The sequence below is a fragment of the Lytechinus variegatus genome, chromosome 10 (assembly GCF_018143015.1).
Source record: "Lytechinus variegatus isolate NC3 chromosome 10, Lvar_3.0, whole genome shotgun sequence".
Classification (NCBI taxonomy): domain Eukaryota; kingdom Metazoa; phylum Echinodermata; class Echinoidea; order Temnopleuroida; family Toxopneustidae; genus Lytechinus; species Lytechinus variegatus.
The window spans coordinates 33,234,354-33,250,433 of NC_054749.1; the positions used below are offsets into that span (position 1 = coordinate 33,234,354).

General features: G+C 34.8%; 1 protein-coding gene across 1 annotated transcript in view; it reads left to right on the forward strand.

Annotated features, from left to right (window-relative positions):
* The window catches only part of LOC121422598 (ras-related protein Rac1), a 30,237-nt gene extending 17,454 nt beyond the window's left edge, over positions 1-12,783 (forward strand). Inside the window, exons 5-8 of the mRNA XM_041617748.1 lie at positions 1,087-1,234; positions 1,425-1,426; positions 10,021-10,218; positions 11,930-12,783. Coding sequence (XP_041473682.1) covers positions 1,087-1,234; positions 1,425-1,426; positions 10,021-10,218; positions 11,930-12,091 — 510 coding nt within the window. The 3' untranslated portion in view covers positions 12,092-12,783. The remainder of the gene's footprint in view (positions 1-1,086; positions 1,235-1,424; positions 1,427-10,020; positions 10,219-11,929) is intronic.
* Positions 12,784-16,080: the final 3,297 nt, after the last annotated feature.

Below are 16,080 nucleotides of genomic sequence, written 5' to 3' on the forward strand. Positions count from 1 at the left end.
TGGAAAGGTGAGAAAGTGAAGGTTTAATAGGAAGTAGAGTATTTCAGAGTGAGTGTAGTCATTAAAAGGACTCTAAACCAGGAGTGGAAAGCTTGAGTAGTTGGCATGGTGATTTGCTCGAGTAGAAGGCTGGTTGAGTTTGAGAGGTGAGAAAGGCTCGAGTAGAAGGCTGGCTTGAGTTTGCGAATGGAGCTGTAGAGCGGGAGCAGGAGAGCAGGTTTACTTTCTGTCTTCAGGAGAAGGACTTCTACCTCTATCCAAAAATTTACACATTGTGTTCCGTTAACCACTTCCACGATTGTTCATACCATATGCAAACCTTCAAACATCATCTGAAAAAGAGCAACAACATAGAAAGTTCATTTCCAACACTAAAGGAGTGATTTGTGTAAATGGGGCAATATATAAGGCAAGTGAGGGTACATGTGTAGTATATGGTTTTGAAAACATAATCTTGTTCTTGCTCAAGATTTGAACCATGTGCATGCTTTGGAGTCCAAAGTCGTTCCATGCCGAGGTGAGAATTCTTTCACATGGGCTGATGGGCTGACAAATAAAACGCAGACATATACAATCTAATCAATAAATAAAATAGAATAGATAGGTTAAAAGAATTTTACAAAAAAGTAGTCAAACTAATAATAATAACAACAACAACGCAGTTCTCGTATATTAATATCACATTATGTCATAACATCCCTATGCACTTCCAAAGGACTTTATTACCCTGGTTTTATCCCCGCAGCCTTTTTTACAGTGCGGTGGCATTTCAAGGAATAAATTCCTGCCAGGTACCCATTCACCTCACCTGGGTCGAGTGCAGCACAATGTGGACAAATTTCTTGCTGAAGAAAATTACGCCATGGCTGGGATTCAAACCCACGACCCTCTGTTTCAAAGTGAGAAGACTAATCCACTGGACTACAACGCTCCACAGTAGGAAGTGGATGATATGGATTTGCACTAATCTTGAACATTAATATTCTTTTGTTAACCCCAAAATTAGAATTATGGTTATTGTTAAACTTGGCATGAAATTGTCTCATTTTTATTTATTTATTTTTGGTTAATTATTTTGATTTATAGGGTCTACAGATGATGAAGGAGATCAATGGTGTCAAGTACTTGGAATGCTCTGCTCTTACTCAAAAAGGCCTAAAGACAGTGTTTGATGAAGCCATCAGAGCGGTACTTTGTCCAGATCAACATAAGAAGAAGAAGAAGAACAAGGGTTGTAAATTAATCTGAAGATATACAAGGGTGTCTTCATACTGCAGTTTGAGTTCTTATACAAATACATACTTCTGGCATAAACGTTATACGGGCCAGGATTATCGCTTCAAGTGAAAGAATTATTTTTCTACTTCAGAAAAATTATGTCATTTTGATCAAAGGGTTTTAACAAATATTTGTGGTATCAAGAGGTGTTACCTCCACACAGCAAACTCTGTACTTATTTTTATTTGTACTTTATATTTAATTTGGTGGGATTACAATTTTCTGTTTTGTAATGTAACTTCATTCTTCCATTATTCTTTCTTTGGTTTTTTTACGTCATAAAATATTGAAAGTTTTTATCGAAAGGTCATATTTTGTTGAGCAACAAACCATGACCTTTTGATAAAAACAGCACTGTTAAAAGATTGCCATGTCAATTGTGGTCTCAATGTGTTTCAGTTTTGATGAAGTAAACAGTTTTATTTTTTCAAGGTGTATGTGAAAGTTCAAATTAATTAATTGCACAGATAATGTGGTTCAGTTTTGCATGCGTTTTATATGTATAAACTTTGTATTAATTTGAGTTTGGAGTTAGCATTTTACTTGTTAACTTGTTTTACAGGATTATGTATTAATGTTCAGAACTTAAATCAAGCAAAGAATAGATTTGAACAAAAATATTTTGATGAGTGGATTATAACACTGATTTTGCATGGGAAGTTGGAACAACAAAGAAACAATAATAGAGTGGCTTATGGTATATCATCATGTGATAATCCTGAAGGAAAAACTTTATATTCTTCTACGAGATACTGGTAGCTTTTACCCATGGAAAAATACTGATCTCAGTTATCATATGGTAATGTACTGTAGACGCACACCATGAAAACATTTCAAAGATCATTCGACATCAAACAATTTAAAGGCCTTTTGATTGATTGAAGATAAGCTGCAAGCATTTTGAGTTAAAGGGATAGTATGGGGCATTTAAATAACACAGTTCAAACATTCTTGCATATAGATTAATCGGTATGAGATGAATTTATTTGTCAGATGACCAGAGACACTACACGTGTTAAATGATAAGACTTTTACTCTACTTGTAAAAGACTGTCTACTTATATCCATAGTTTTATTATTGTCGCAATAAAGATTCATAACCAGAGATATATACATGTATATATTATGCTGCAGACAAGATCAGAGGAAACTATAATGTTGGTTTCTTAGTCAATGGCTTGTTTTTCATTAGCAAAAGGGAGTAACTCTCTGTTGAAAGGGTAAATGTTTTATCATTACTTGGAAAAATAAAACCTATCTCAGTAAAGAAAAACAAAGTTCTAATGAGGAATGATATGGCAGACTTCAGACTTTCTTTTTCAGTAGGATCAAAACCTTTGACGTGGTATAGTGTTTTAATGATGAGATTGACAACAGGAATTTGGACAGGATTCTATCTGATTGTTTATTATGTCATCAGAACAAAAAAATTGATTTTATTGAAATTGCAAGGTTTTGTCACTCCAATGTTGATACGTTTTCTATTCTTAAATCACGCAAATAACTTAAAACCTTTTGCAAGCATAGCTTAGCATAGGTCCATGGATTATCAGTGCCATATAGACTTTCTTGCAAGAACCCCTCAAGTGAGTACATGTTGAGGTTCCTCTCAGAATACATTATTTTGCTTATGATTTTGTTTGTTTCCCACATTCCAAAGACAAACATGTTCTTTTTACCAATGTCTTCCATTGAATATATCCACAAAGTCGTTATAGATTATGAAGTTTACAAATTTTCCAGTTTCTAGTCACATTACGCAGATATTGCATAAATTCAATTTGAAAAGAAAGCAAGTATGGCTGATTTGTTTGCCATTTTTCTTTATTTCACCATGATATGATCAAATACAAACTACTGAAAAGAAGCTTCATGCATATGTATTTGCATGTCATAACTTTTTTTTAAATATTGAAATGAAATATTTGGTCAACTATTGAATTTGTATAGCTATGATATTGGGGTTTGTGCGGCTAAACTTACATTTGAAAAAAAAAATCTTAGTTGCGAGTCTAGAGTATAGTTGCTAGTCATCCTACGGCTTGTTTGCAATGTTTGTTCCTCTTGTACATGAAATATGTATATAGATTTTGTATGATGGGCAATTTTTCCATTGTAGATAAAATGAAACGGATATTGGTTTGTTTTTATTTCGGGAAGGGATAGAATTCCAACCAACAAGAAAAATAAGAATCGGGGACAACAGTTTTTATACAATGCGCGCCTAAGACTTTTGATTTATTAGAATATGAAGATTTTATATTTTAAAGTGCTTTTCTCTAGGCCTAGGGATGATGTTTAAATACATGTATCTCTTCACCAACCTAAAACCTGAAATGTTACTTTTTCACTGCTTGAATATTCATTCCAGAGTGGTGGTAGTTCCCCCACCAATAGTGATGTATCACATCAGACAATAAAAAATGCCATATCATTTTTGCTTTGCGTTGTGTATTTGACAAAATTCTTCATGGCACGATCATGTCATCTAATGTATCTGCACAGCAAATCCCAATTGCATGGGCAAAATTGCACGAAATATAAATAATCAAAATAATTTGACAACTTTAATGGTAAATTCGTTCCCAGGCCTTCTTTTAACCACATTGTCACTGCTTCACTTTTCTCTTCCTCATCTAATTTGAATATCATGTTTTAAGTGTTTTAGTGTGTTCTGTACATAAACATGAAACAACGTACGGTAATTATCACCATACCAATATCAGGAAAGGGCAGATGAGGCGGGGGGTGGGGGGGGGGGGGGAAAGAGAGGGTGGGGTGGATAGTACATTAGGTCTTTATAATTGCAAGATTCTGATATGCCTGATATGGAGGGGGGGGGGGGGGCGTGAAGGGATTGGAAAATCCATTTTTCAAAACTTTTTTTATCATGATTTATATTACATTTCATACATTATGCAAACTGTAAATAGATTTTTTGAATTCCCCATGCTGAATTATCAGAAATTTTCAGATCTGACATTTTGTGAAGTTTATTTCAGCATTTCTTCCAGGCTCCAAAATGCGAAACATATTTTAGTCTGTATGAAGGTGCACAACTTTTTTTTTTCATTTGATATGAATTAGCATGAATTTACCACTATAATCATATATGCAGGTCAGTATATTTCATAATTTTTCTTATTTATCTCTGTTAGTCTACCCAATAAATTTGTTGTAATGTTGATCAAACATATCTTTTTTTCTGCTAAATGTCATGTTTTAAATTTGCACAAGTTAATACAGACTGATTTGTTTTCTTTAACACACTTGTCAGACTATTGAGGTCAGACAAAGAATTGATTGGGCTTACCACTGTTAAGACACAATGGCTCTCCCTTTCGATCTTTTGCCTAGTTGGGGATGTAATATAGGAGTGCCTTGAATACCTAACATGGTGGATACATGCACTGTAAAAATACCCTATATTATTATTTTCACAAGTATTTGAATGTGACTAAAATAGCATTTTAATTCCCATTTGAGTTACATACTACAACTTAATGATTAACTCCAGTGGGAATTATATGTTTTAGTACATAATGTGACTGGGAATTTACGTTCCATTTATAGTTTCATTTTAATCTTTGTGAAAATAATGCATGTTGGCACTTAATCATGGCTGTTTATCTGTCATAACACTTTATGAAACCACCCCGTGTGGTCACAATGTTCAGACAACAACCAGTCTGGATAACAATACAAAACAAATATTTTCTTTTCTTTTGGGCTTCTTTAAAACATGATCTTATTTTTTTGTCTGTTTTTACATGAAAATTCTTTCAAAGCGCAATTTATATACGACCTGATCTTAAGTTTGGTTTATCACCTGTATGTAGTACATAATTATGTTTGATTATTAGTTTAGCCCCAATACAACTATATCGTTATTATCTGTATCACAAGCATTGCATGACTTTTGTGCCTAATAGAAAGATTTTATGTATCTAAAAGACAAATATTTTCCAGTTTATTATCACCTGAATATTATATCTTGTTAGATTTGAACACTATAAAATTATAAGAATATGTAATCATGAATAATGTAACAATAAAGGGAAATAAAAAGGTAAATATGATTGTTGACTGATTACTTGAATGACATTTTTTTCATTGGAGAGAGATAGAGAAAGAGGAGGGGGTGGAGTGGCAGAGAGGAGGGTACATTGAAATCCCAAAGTAAGACGAGTTTTTTGTTTGCATAGCATAACGAGGCATTTCCTTTTGTATCTAACTATAACATTTCTACCAAACTAAATTTGTTGACCGATCTTAATTTAAGAAACATGTAACACCTCATGCAACATTGATTTGACTGAGTACTCTTTGAGTTGCCTTGGAAAGTCCACATTGGATTAGACCAAACTCTGCTTGCCTGCAGGGTTGGGATATATGTGTTTTAAATAAAAATCACCATTTTATTATATCTTTTGTCAGAGAGGGATGTACGTATTAGGCTGATGTATTTTTTTTCAGTGGCCAAGAATTTAGGCCTGTGTATATTATTCAATATACCAACAAGGAAGTGAATGACTGAACCAACTAGGTGATATATATATATTATTTCTTAATTTCTGAATTGAAATTGACTGATCTTAAACACTCTTTTGAAGGAGTGTTATGAAGATTGGAAATATGGGTTATGGAGATCTTCAATAATTCATTTTTCCAGAGGTAGGCAATGCAGTAAAAAGGTGGACTTTTGATGTCAACACATTGCCATAGGTGTAGGCTTTAGGCCTTTTATAGGGTTCATATAAAGATAGAAAAAATGATAAAAAAGAAATAAACATTAGCTTTGTTTTACACAGAGATAAATCTAGTAATCATCAAAACACATCTCTTTTGGTTGTGATACATTTCCGTGGGTATTTTAAAGTTTAATTTTCACCCCCATTTTATACCAGACTATGTAAAACCTGTTCCAAATCAAATTTCTCAACATGATTTTGTGGTCCCAAAAGATTTGAAAAAGCTAAGTGACGAGCATTTTTTTTCAACCCTTCACTTTAATGAAAACAAAATCATATGAATTTAAGCTGAAATTAATTTTCCTTTGTTTTTCTGAAAACACGAGTATACACTATTGACCTGAGAAATTCTTAAGTAGAGTAGATCTGGTGCTTATTGAATATTCATTTTGTCTCGATTATTTATGCACTGCACATTGAGGTATCTACAAACCAAATATGAGGGGGGGGGATAATGTTTATAGAATTGATTATTTTTTATCCTTTGTGTTACTCTGGATTTTTGTGACAGAAATTTCCTTTTTTGAGATAACACTTATCAAAAAGATGAACAGAACTGAAAGTACATGTATAATGGATGAATGGTATTAATGAATGGTGTTCGTTCAGAGGAGGTCATGCATGTGATTAACCGTACCTAAGTGACCCCCCCCTTCTCCCCCGACCTCTTTTCTACGGGAAAAAATTACATTGGGGTTCAGGGCAAAGTCGCCCCTGAAATGCTCCCAGGGAGCCCTTGAACTAACATGCTATTGTATTTCTTCTTTGCAGAGCTGTTGGTAAGACATGTCTTCTCATCAGTTACACCACAAATGCTTTCCCTGGAGAATACATTCCCACCGTGTAAGTATACATTACAGAATAGACCTATACATTATAGAATATATTTCCACTGTGTTAGTATGAACACTTTATAAATAGAATGCATTCCTATGTAAGTATAAATGCATTACAGCAGAATACATTCCTACTGTGTAAGTATATATGAATGCATTACAACACTACATTCCCAGAAATACTAGAGTAATATCTAATCTTTTATTTTGCTTATTTCTGAAATCATACAGACAATTTCAAAATATTTTGAATGACAATTCATTGCAAACAAGCCAGTCAAAATTTAGATCTACATTGATCATGTGGATTGAAGATCGAAAGTTTATATGAGAGGCAAACAATGAGGTTTCATCTGCAAATTGTACAAATTTAAAGAAGTTTTTAACAGTTGACTATCATAATTTATGTAAATTAAGAATAAAGAGGGTCAAGCAATGCTTCCTTGGAGAACACCTGAAGAAATTATTTTTGAATTTGATGACTATGCATTGTACATGGTAATACTAAATTGTTTCCTATTTTTTGAATAACTACAGAACCAAAAACGAGGCAAGCCCCAATAAAAAGATACCTTAAGTGGCAAGATGGAGTGTGACAAAGTATATTTACGATTCTGATAAATCCATGAAAAAAATAACGATTGCATATTTATTTCAATAAATATAATTCAATATTAAAATCAGTTCAATTAATGCAAACTCAGTGAACAGTCTGCTTAAAACTGAATTCATTGAGGTTGAGTAGATTATTGGAGATCAAGAAATTGTATAACCTATTTTAGCCTACTATACATAGTCTTTCAAGGACTTTGGAAAACCATGGCAAAACAAATATCGGTCTATAATTGATAAAATCAAAATCGATCTCTTTTTTATATATTGGTACAACCTTTACTAACTTAATCTTATCAGGAAAAACAGGTTTTTGTAGAAATATTATTTATTTATGCGAGTCAATGATTGGGTAATAAAATACACAGCAGGTTTAATCATATCAATTGGCAAAGTACCGGGCTCTTTCCGGGACTGATATTCTTTATGATATTAGCAACGTCATGTTCTGAAATGTGTTTTAAAAACAAGCATTTATCTTTTGGCATGAAATTTAAAAAATATTTAATTTGAATTCGGTAAAGGCTGAGTAAGGTTTTCCCCTACATAAAGCAAAAGTAATTGAATACATTTGCCACATCAAATATATTTGTACAGCATAGTGTATCATGCCATTCATTGTTGACAGTTTGTTTCTATACGTAAAGAATTTTAATCAAGAACGTCCATGTTTTCTCTAGATATTATTACCTTTTATTCTTTTTTAAATTTGTTATAAAGATATTTCCTTATTGCAGAACGTATAAGGGCATTAAATTTATGAAATATTCCTGTCTTCATTCACATGTTGGCTTTGAATGAAAACGTTTACAAAGAATTAAAAAGAGCTCGGGTAATCCATGATTTTTTTTTATATTGTCATATCCACTGGAGATCGCTCTTTTATCACAAATATTGAAAGTCATGTAAAAAGATTACTATATGCAATCAACATCGTTTGAATCCAGCACTTCTTTCCAGTCATGATCTTTTAGGTCATTGAAAAATACATTTAGTGGTCTCTTTTGCTGCTTCTCTTATTGTCCATTTTAGACATATAGCCTATATACTGTATAAGGAATAAGAAGCTTCAAAATAAAACACATTACACTCATGAAAAAGATTTACACGGAACACATAGGAAAACGTACACGCACACGTCTTCACGCTCATTCGCATCAAAACATATCAGTGACAATAATTAAGAAAACATTAATCACCATAATGAGTTGTTAAAGTACTGTAGAGTTTTTGTTTTATGTATGTGTATGAAAACTTCCACTGAAATGCCAATAATGCTAATAATTTTGTTATATAGTCTGAACCTTGGAATAATACTTTTGCAGGTGCATTTGTCATATATTTTTTTTTTTCATTTAGATTTGATAACTATTCTGCCAATGTGATGGTTGATGGGCGTCCAGTGAACTTAGGATTATGGGATACTGCTGGTCAGGAAGATTATGACAGGCTGAGACCACTCTCATACCCCCAAACAGTAAGTTATCTCCTTCCATCTCTCTCTCTATGCTGGATTAAAAAAATGATTGCTGCTTGAAGCAAAGATGTTTTCACACACAAATTTGCTCCGAGCCGATTAAAAGCAAGGACTTTTATAGCTTTTAACAAAATTCAGCTAAATTTTTCGGACTTTTTGTGGATTGTTCCCTCGGTGGGTGTTTCATAAAGCTGTTCGTAAGATAAGAACGACTTTGAGAGCGACTGGTGATCCTTTCTCTTGGTAAATGGTATACACCATAGGCGATGGTTTAGCGCGTAAGAAAGGATCACCAGTCGTTCTTAAAGTCACTCTTAACTTACGAACAGCTTTATGAAACGGCCCCCTGGTCACTTTATTAAATAAATGTAATGTGAGCGTGCATGAATATCTGTAAGCTCTGATTAATAAAAAAATTATAGCGATAATTTGTTGGTTGTTGTTTATGGTACGGTGGTACAGTGATGATGATGATGATGCTGATTAAGATGATGATGACGATGATGATGATGATGATGATGACGATGATGATTAGTGATTATAATGATATGATGATGATGATGATTAGTGATGATGATGATGATGTGATGATGACGATGATGATTAGTGATGATGATGATGATGTGATGATGACGATGATGATTAGTGACGATGATGATGATGATTAGTGATGATGATGATGATATAAAGATGACGATGATGATAATAATGATGATATAAAGATGATGATGATTATTGATGATGGTGGTGCTGACTGTACGTGATCATGGTTCTGATGATGATCACGGGCGTACATTTGTGACGTCATGGTATTCAAGTAGGGGGTGAAATAGATCCCCCTTGAACAATGTGTGTGCACGCAAGGATTTACGCCGGTGGTGATAATGATGATGATGATGATGTTTATTATTAGCATCACTGATATTAAATCACTTTGATAATAAGAATTAATGTTTGCCATGTCTACGGACTTGGTTGGAATATTTCTTAATAGATGTGATTTTGTGTCAAAGAAAATAACCAATACATTCAAGTCCATTACTTGTTTTCTTCTTTCAAATTCCAGGATGTATTTCTTATCTGCTTTTCACTGGTGAGCCCTGCATCTTGTGAAAATGTGCGAGCCAAGTGGCATCCAGAAGTTAGCCATCATTGTCCCAACACACCTATCATCTTGGTAGGAACCAAGTTGGATCTTCGGGAAGATAAAGAGACGGTTGATAAGCTAGCCCAAAGGAAACTCAGACCCATCACATACGCCATGGTAATTAATACAAATTTCTCCTGAGCAATATATAGGCACATCACCATCATCCCAAGTTTTCAGGTTATACTTGGGTGTATTTCTGATCTTGTAAAGTATCCCACTCATAGATTTTAGATTATTGTAGTGAAGATGCAATTAGCAGTCTATTGGGAGGTAAAAGGTAAATGGAGAGGCGAGAAAGTGGAGGTTAGGAAGGAGAGTTTTCTTACGTAATGAGTGTAGTCCTAAAATGTGTCTATAAACCAGGAGTGGAAAGCTTGAGAATACTTGAGTAGATGAAGGCTAATTGAGTTATTGGAGAGGGAACAGCTTCATTCGCCGACTCGAGCCTCTCTCACTGAGATAGGCTTGAGACGGCGAATAGAGCTGTAGAGAAGGAACAGGAGAGAAGACTCAACGTGTACTGTGCGTCCCAAAATACACTTTTGAAATGGTTGCCAAATGAAAAATATATCACTTCGGGGGAAAACACATATATATGGAAGCCAATAAAGTGAACTTTCAAATGACACCAAAAAGTTGGAAAATTATTCATGCTTGATACTGCCCACTGAAACAAAGGGTATGAAGCTAAAGGGTACGAGACTAAACGTTATGTCGACCCTTTTCCCATCAGCTTACTTCACCCACTGAAGTCGTTTCTTACCCCTATTCTCCTGACTCCAATGAACATACTGCTGAGACCCACATTGTAAAGTTAAAATGCTGCACTAAAGATTGCAATTCACGCTCACTCATGCATGGAATTTCATTTTGATAATTTTCATGAAATTTGCTCTAACAATTTAAATTGATAATGAATGACCATTAATTCATCACAACACCCTCAAGTTTGCAAGTTCCAAGGGACTCGCCTCTCAAAAACTGAAAGAAACCGAAAGGCTATAATTCCTGCCCACCCTAATTTTCATACCCTTTGTTTAAGTGGGTAGTGCTTACTCACACATGAATAGTTTTCAAACATTATGGTGTCATTTGAAAGATGACTTTATTGGCTTTCCATTGTATAAGTCTCTTTCCCTAAAGGAATATACTTTTTATTTGGCAGTCATTTCAAAGGTGTATAGTTTTTTTTTTTTTTTTGGGGGGGGGGCGCACTGTAGAACAAATTGACTGTCCGTCTTCAGGAGAAAGACTTCTACCTCTATCCACTTTTTCTTAGTCCTCCCAAGACTTTACAAATGGCGTACGAGTCCGTAAGCCACTTCCGCGAATGTTCATACTACCATTATGCAAACTTTCAATTATCATCTGAAAACGAAAAACAACAGAGAAGTTCATTTACCTAAAAGGTCAGTGCTTTGTCTATAAGGGGGAATATGTTTTTGTAAATGAAAACATAATCTTGTTCTGGCTCAAGATAATTTATTCAGGGTGTCATATAGCTTATGTGTATGCTATTTGAACCATGAGCCCAAAGTTTGCATGCCCCGAAGCCCCAAATCACGTTCCTTGCCGAAGCCAGAATTCTCCCATTTGGGCTGAAGTATATTACAATCTAAAAATATATCATATAATTTTTTTAAACAGGAGCCAATGCAGGAAATGATTGATATGAATTTGAATTAATCATCAACTTAAATATTCTCTGTAAACCACAAAATCAGAAATGTTAAAATGCAAACTCAAACATTATAAAGTATTGTTAAATCTGGCATAAAATTGACTCATTTTTATTTATGTTTTTATTAATTATTTTGATTTATAGGGTCTGCAGATAATGAAGGAGATCAATGGTGTCAAGTACTTGGAATGCTCTGCTCTTACTCAAAAGGGCCTCAAGACAGTGTTTGATGAAGCCATCAGAGCGGTACTTTGTCCAGATCAACATAAGAAAAAGAAGAAGGGCAAGAGTTGTAAATTAATCTGAAGATATACAAGGTTGTCTATATACCTCAATTTAAGTTCTTATATAAATTATAATACATCTGTCATAACCGTATACGCGTCAGGAAATATCACTTCACGTGATATAATTATTTTTCTACTTGAGAAAAAGTATGTCATTTTGATCAAAGGGTTGTAACAGAAATGTATGGTGTAAAAAAAATATCAAGAGGTTGTAGGCCTACCTCCATACAGCAAACTTTGTAGGCCTACTTATGCATATTTTATTTGTACTTCATATCTAATTTTGGGGATCCGTATTTCTGTTCCATAATGTAACTTCATTCTTCCATTATTCTTTCTTTGGTTTTTTATGTTATATTACCCAGATTTTGTATTATAGAATTTGTAAGAAAAGCAAGTTACAGCTGATTTGTTTGCCATTTTTCTGTATTTTACCATGATGATCAAAATTAATACGAACTACCGGAAAGAAAGCTTCATGCGTTATACGTAATGTTTGCACTTTTTGTAGAAATAGTCAGCTGTTGAATTTGTATACCTTTTGATATTGGGGTTTGTGCGGCTAAACTTATATTACATTGAAAGCAAATGTTAGATATTCATTATCACCTGAGTATAATCTTGTTAAAATAATTTGAACAATGTATGAAATGATAAAAATATGTAATCATTAATAATGTAACTATAAAGGGAAATAAAAGGTAAATATGATTGTTGACTGATTATTTGATTGATATTTTTTCCATGGAGAGAGAGAGGGGGATGGAAAGAGGGGTAGTAGAGAGAGAGGGGGGAGAAAGGGGAAGAGTGGGGTTGGAGAGGAAGTAGCAGGGAGAAAGTGGGAGAGAGGGAGAGAGCGGGGGCCAATTGCACGAAAGGGTCTTTGCAAGGACCGTCTTTCGTGTCGCCCATTTTTTATGATGCGCCATGTTAAACGCATTTTAGATAAATCATCTGCAAACATGTTTTATTCGTCCGTTAAAATAAACAAAATATTTGTTTATAAAATGGTGTGATACATCATGAAATTGTATAAAATTTGATTTAAAAGCAAGCTAACGAATCTTATTCTTTATCATAAATTTCAGAAACACCCCGCCTATAGCGTATATTATAAAAGATGGGCGACACGAAAGACGGTCCTTGGAAAGACCCTTTCGTGCAATCGGCCCCTGGTTCATAGCCTTGGTGTAGTGGTCCCGACTCTCGCCTTAATAAACAGAGGGTCGTGTGATCGATATCCCACCGCGGTCTATACTTTTTTACTCTCGACCCAGTTCAGAAATTAGGCCGATGTATAGATTTGTTTCCAGTGGCCAAGAATAGGCCTAGCCTGTTTATAATATTCAAATTATATCAAGAGAGCGAAGGATCAACCTAATGATATTTTTTTTTCTTAATTTTTACATCCACTCGACAATTGAACACTTTTGGATGCACTCTTTAGAAGGAATGAAATGTTTTCAAAGGAGAAGGATAAGTTGGTTTAATAAATCAGAAAAATAGAGAAAAATATGTTGGAAGTTATTATTAAAAATCATCGTCAAAGAATAACATTTAAAGTTTGATTGATTTGTGACCACATCGTGAGCATATGCAGCTTCCCCATATTGTGTTCCACTTTACTTCCTCCCTTTTTTTTTACACGGGACATGTTGAATAAAATACCTGTCTTGTGTTTATCAAAATTATACTCTGAATATGGTTTCTAGATGTCGTTGGTTGGTTTGCTGTATCAGTTTGCTTCTATTCAATGACGGCTTCACAAGTTCAATCGCTCCCGGGGGGGGGGGGGTGGGCACTTCCATTGACGAATTGATATACCAAAGAAAACACGTAACGTAATAAGGGCGTCAAAAACACTAAAATGCTGGAAAAAAAAAAGGGTAGGGAAGTTGAGCATAGGGGCCAGTTGAGCCACCATGTGCACCCCAGGCCAATAATGAATGAGTCGGACATTGTGGTGGTGTCTTATTACCCATTATATAACCCTTTACCCCACCACATTGTTTCCAACTTTAATTGAAACAAGTAATTTTAGAGGGAAAAATACAAATTTCAGCAAACAAAGTAATAAAGAGTGTGAAATAGATCAGTGCTTTTTACCCACACAAGTCTTTAAATATAAATTCCTAATGAAGAAATAAGAACAATATTGTTAGCCCAGGTATATGGGTTCTCATGTCATATAGTCTTCTACAGTCATGATGGATGCATAAGAAATGTGTGGATGTGAAAATATTGCATGAAGTTCGGACTGGGGTAATTAAATTGAGCCAGCCAACATGGGTCAAGTTGAGCCATGGTAATTCTTAATTATGGTAATGTATAATAATTCAAAAAACTTAAAAAGCAATAGGGTTAGGGCCGGTTAGGAAAATGCGTCTATGGTGCTTTTCGAAACCCCATGTTTATACGCAGTGGTATATCCACTCGTCAATGGAAGTGCCCCCCCCCCCCCGAATCACTCTGTCAGAGGATGTATATCTATGATTGCAATTGGCTTTGAAAAAAAAATTAATTGCTTTTTTTTAATTTTGAAACCTTCACCAGTATGATTTTTCAAAATGTATATTCTACTTTTCTGCTATCATAGCCAACTTACATTGTCATGCAGGTGAATTCCCCCTAAAAAAAAACTTTGAAAGAGAGAGAGAGAAAAAAAAAATCATGGAGTACATTGGGGTGGGCCGAATGGATCTTCAATAATTCAAAGTTATAGATTTTAATAATGCAGAACTGATGTTAACACATTTCCTTCCACTCTGTATACGTTTTTTTTATAAAAAGATCGGGCTAAACTTTAAATTGTGATATGTTTAACAGAGAGAGATCGAGCCTTATGACATATCCAATCCGAATAGATCTCTTTGGTTCTAATAAATTCCATGATTTAAAAATATTGTATTTTTTCATCTAAGTCTATATTAATTGGTGGGGTGGGCCACAGTGAACCTTATTTTTTTGTTTTAACATAAATATGCCCATGGGGAACCTATATGCTAATTAAAGGAATAACAAATAATAACGGAGGGATCGGACCGGAAAAAGGGGCATGCCTATATGCTTTAGGGGGCTTGCTCATTTTTCAAGCATACCCTTTATATTCTTCCCTCCTGAATCACTAAAGATGCACCCCCCCCGACCCGGATTTCGAATTAACTCACGCAGACCGTCAAACACCGTGCGATCTCCTTCAAATTACTGTATCTAGACTAGAGTTTTTTTTAACTTCATTAATTAGAAAATGAAGATCACCCCTCCCATGCATACGAAATGGCGTTATGCGCTGGGAATTAATTTGCCCCCTGCTATAGTTCTATCTAATAATATATAAGTGTTTCTGCCCCACGTGCCCTTATAGATAGCTAGCTGTCTGTACCAAAAGGTAAAAGGGGACACTAGGGGCCGGAAAATTTGACAAGCAAAAAGAAGAAGAAATTGTTTAACCCCTCCCAAACTACATGTTTTATTTCGATTTTGAATGATGTATTTCTTACCATCATAAAAGTAAAAAAAAAAGAAAAATAGGGGAACATTTGACATTGTGTCCCCTACTCTTTTTAGTAGGGGGAAGGGGGCACGTTCCCCCTGTCCCCTCTGGGATTTCCGCCCATATGGCTGTCCGCAAAATATTTTGCCGTCCACTTGCCCGGTAACGAAGGGCCGCGGAACCGGGGGGAGGGAGCCCCCCCCCCCCAATTTTTTCAAAAACCGTGTCCATATTGGAAAAATTACCATACGATTGTGATTTTTTGCATTGTCAGCCCCCCACTTTTGGCTCAGCCCCATCTTTCTTTGTTTAATTATGATATTGCTTTATTATTATCATTATTATCATCATCATTATTATTGATATTATTGTTATCATTACCCCCCCCCCCCCTGTAAATGTTCATTTAATTTGGAGCTCGCCCTCCGCAATCCTCTCGATCTGTTCTTTCGCAGATCCGATTCGTTGCAAAATGTGATGGAAGGTGTGTATCCGGTTGTGTATTATGGGCACCG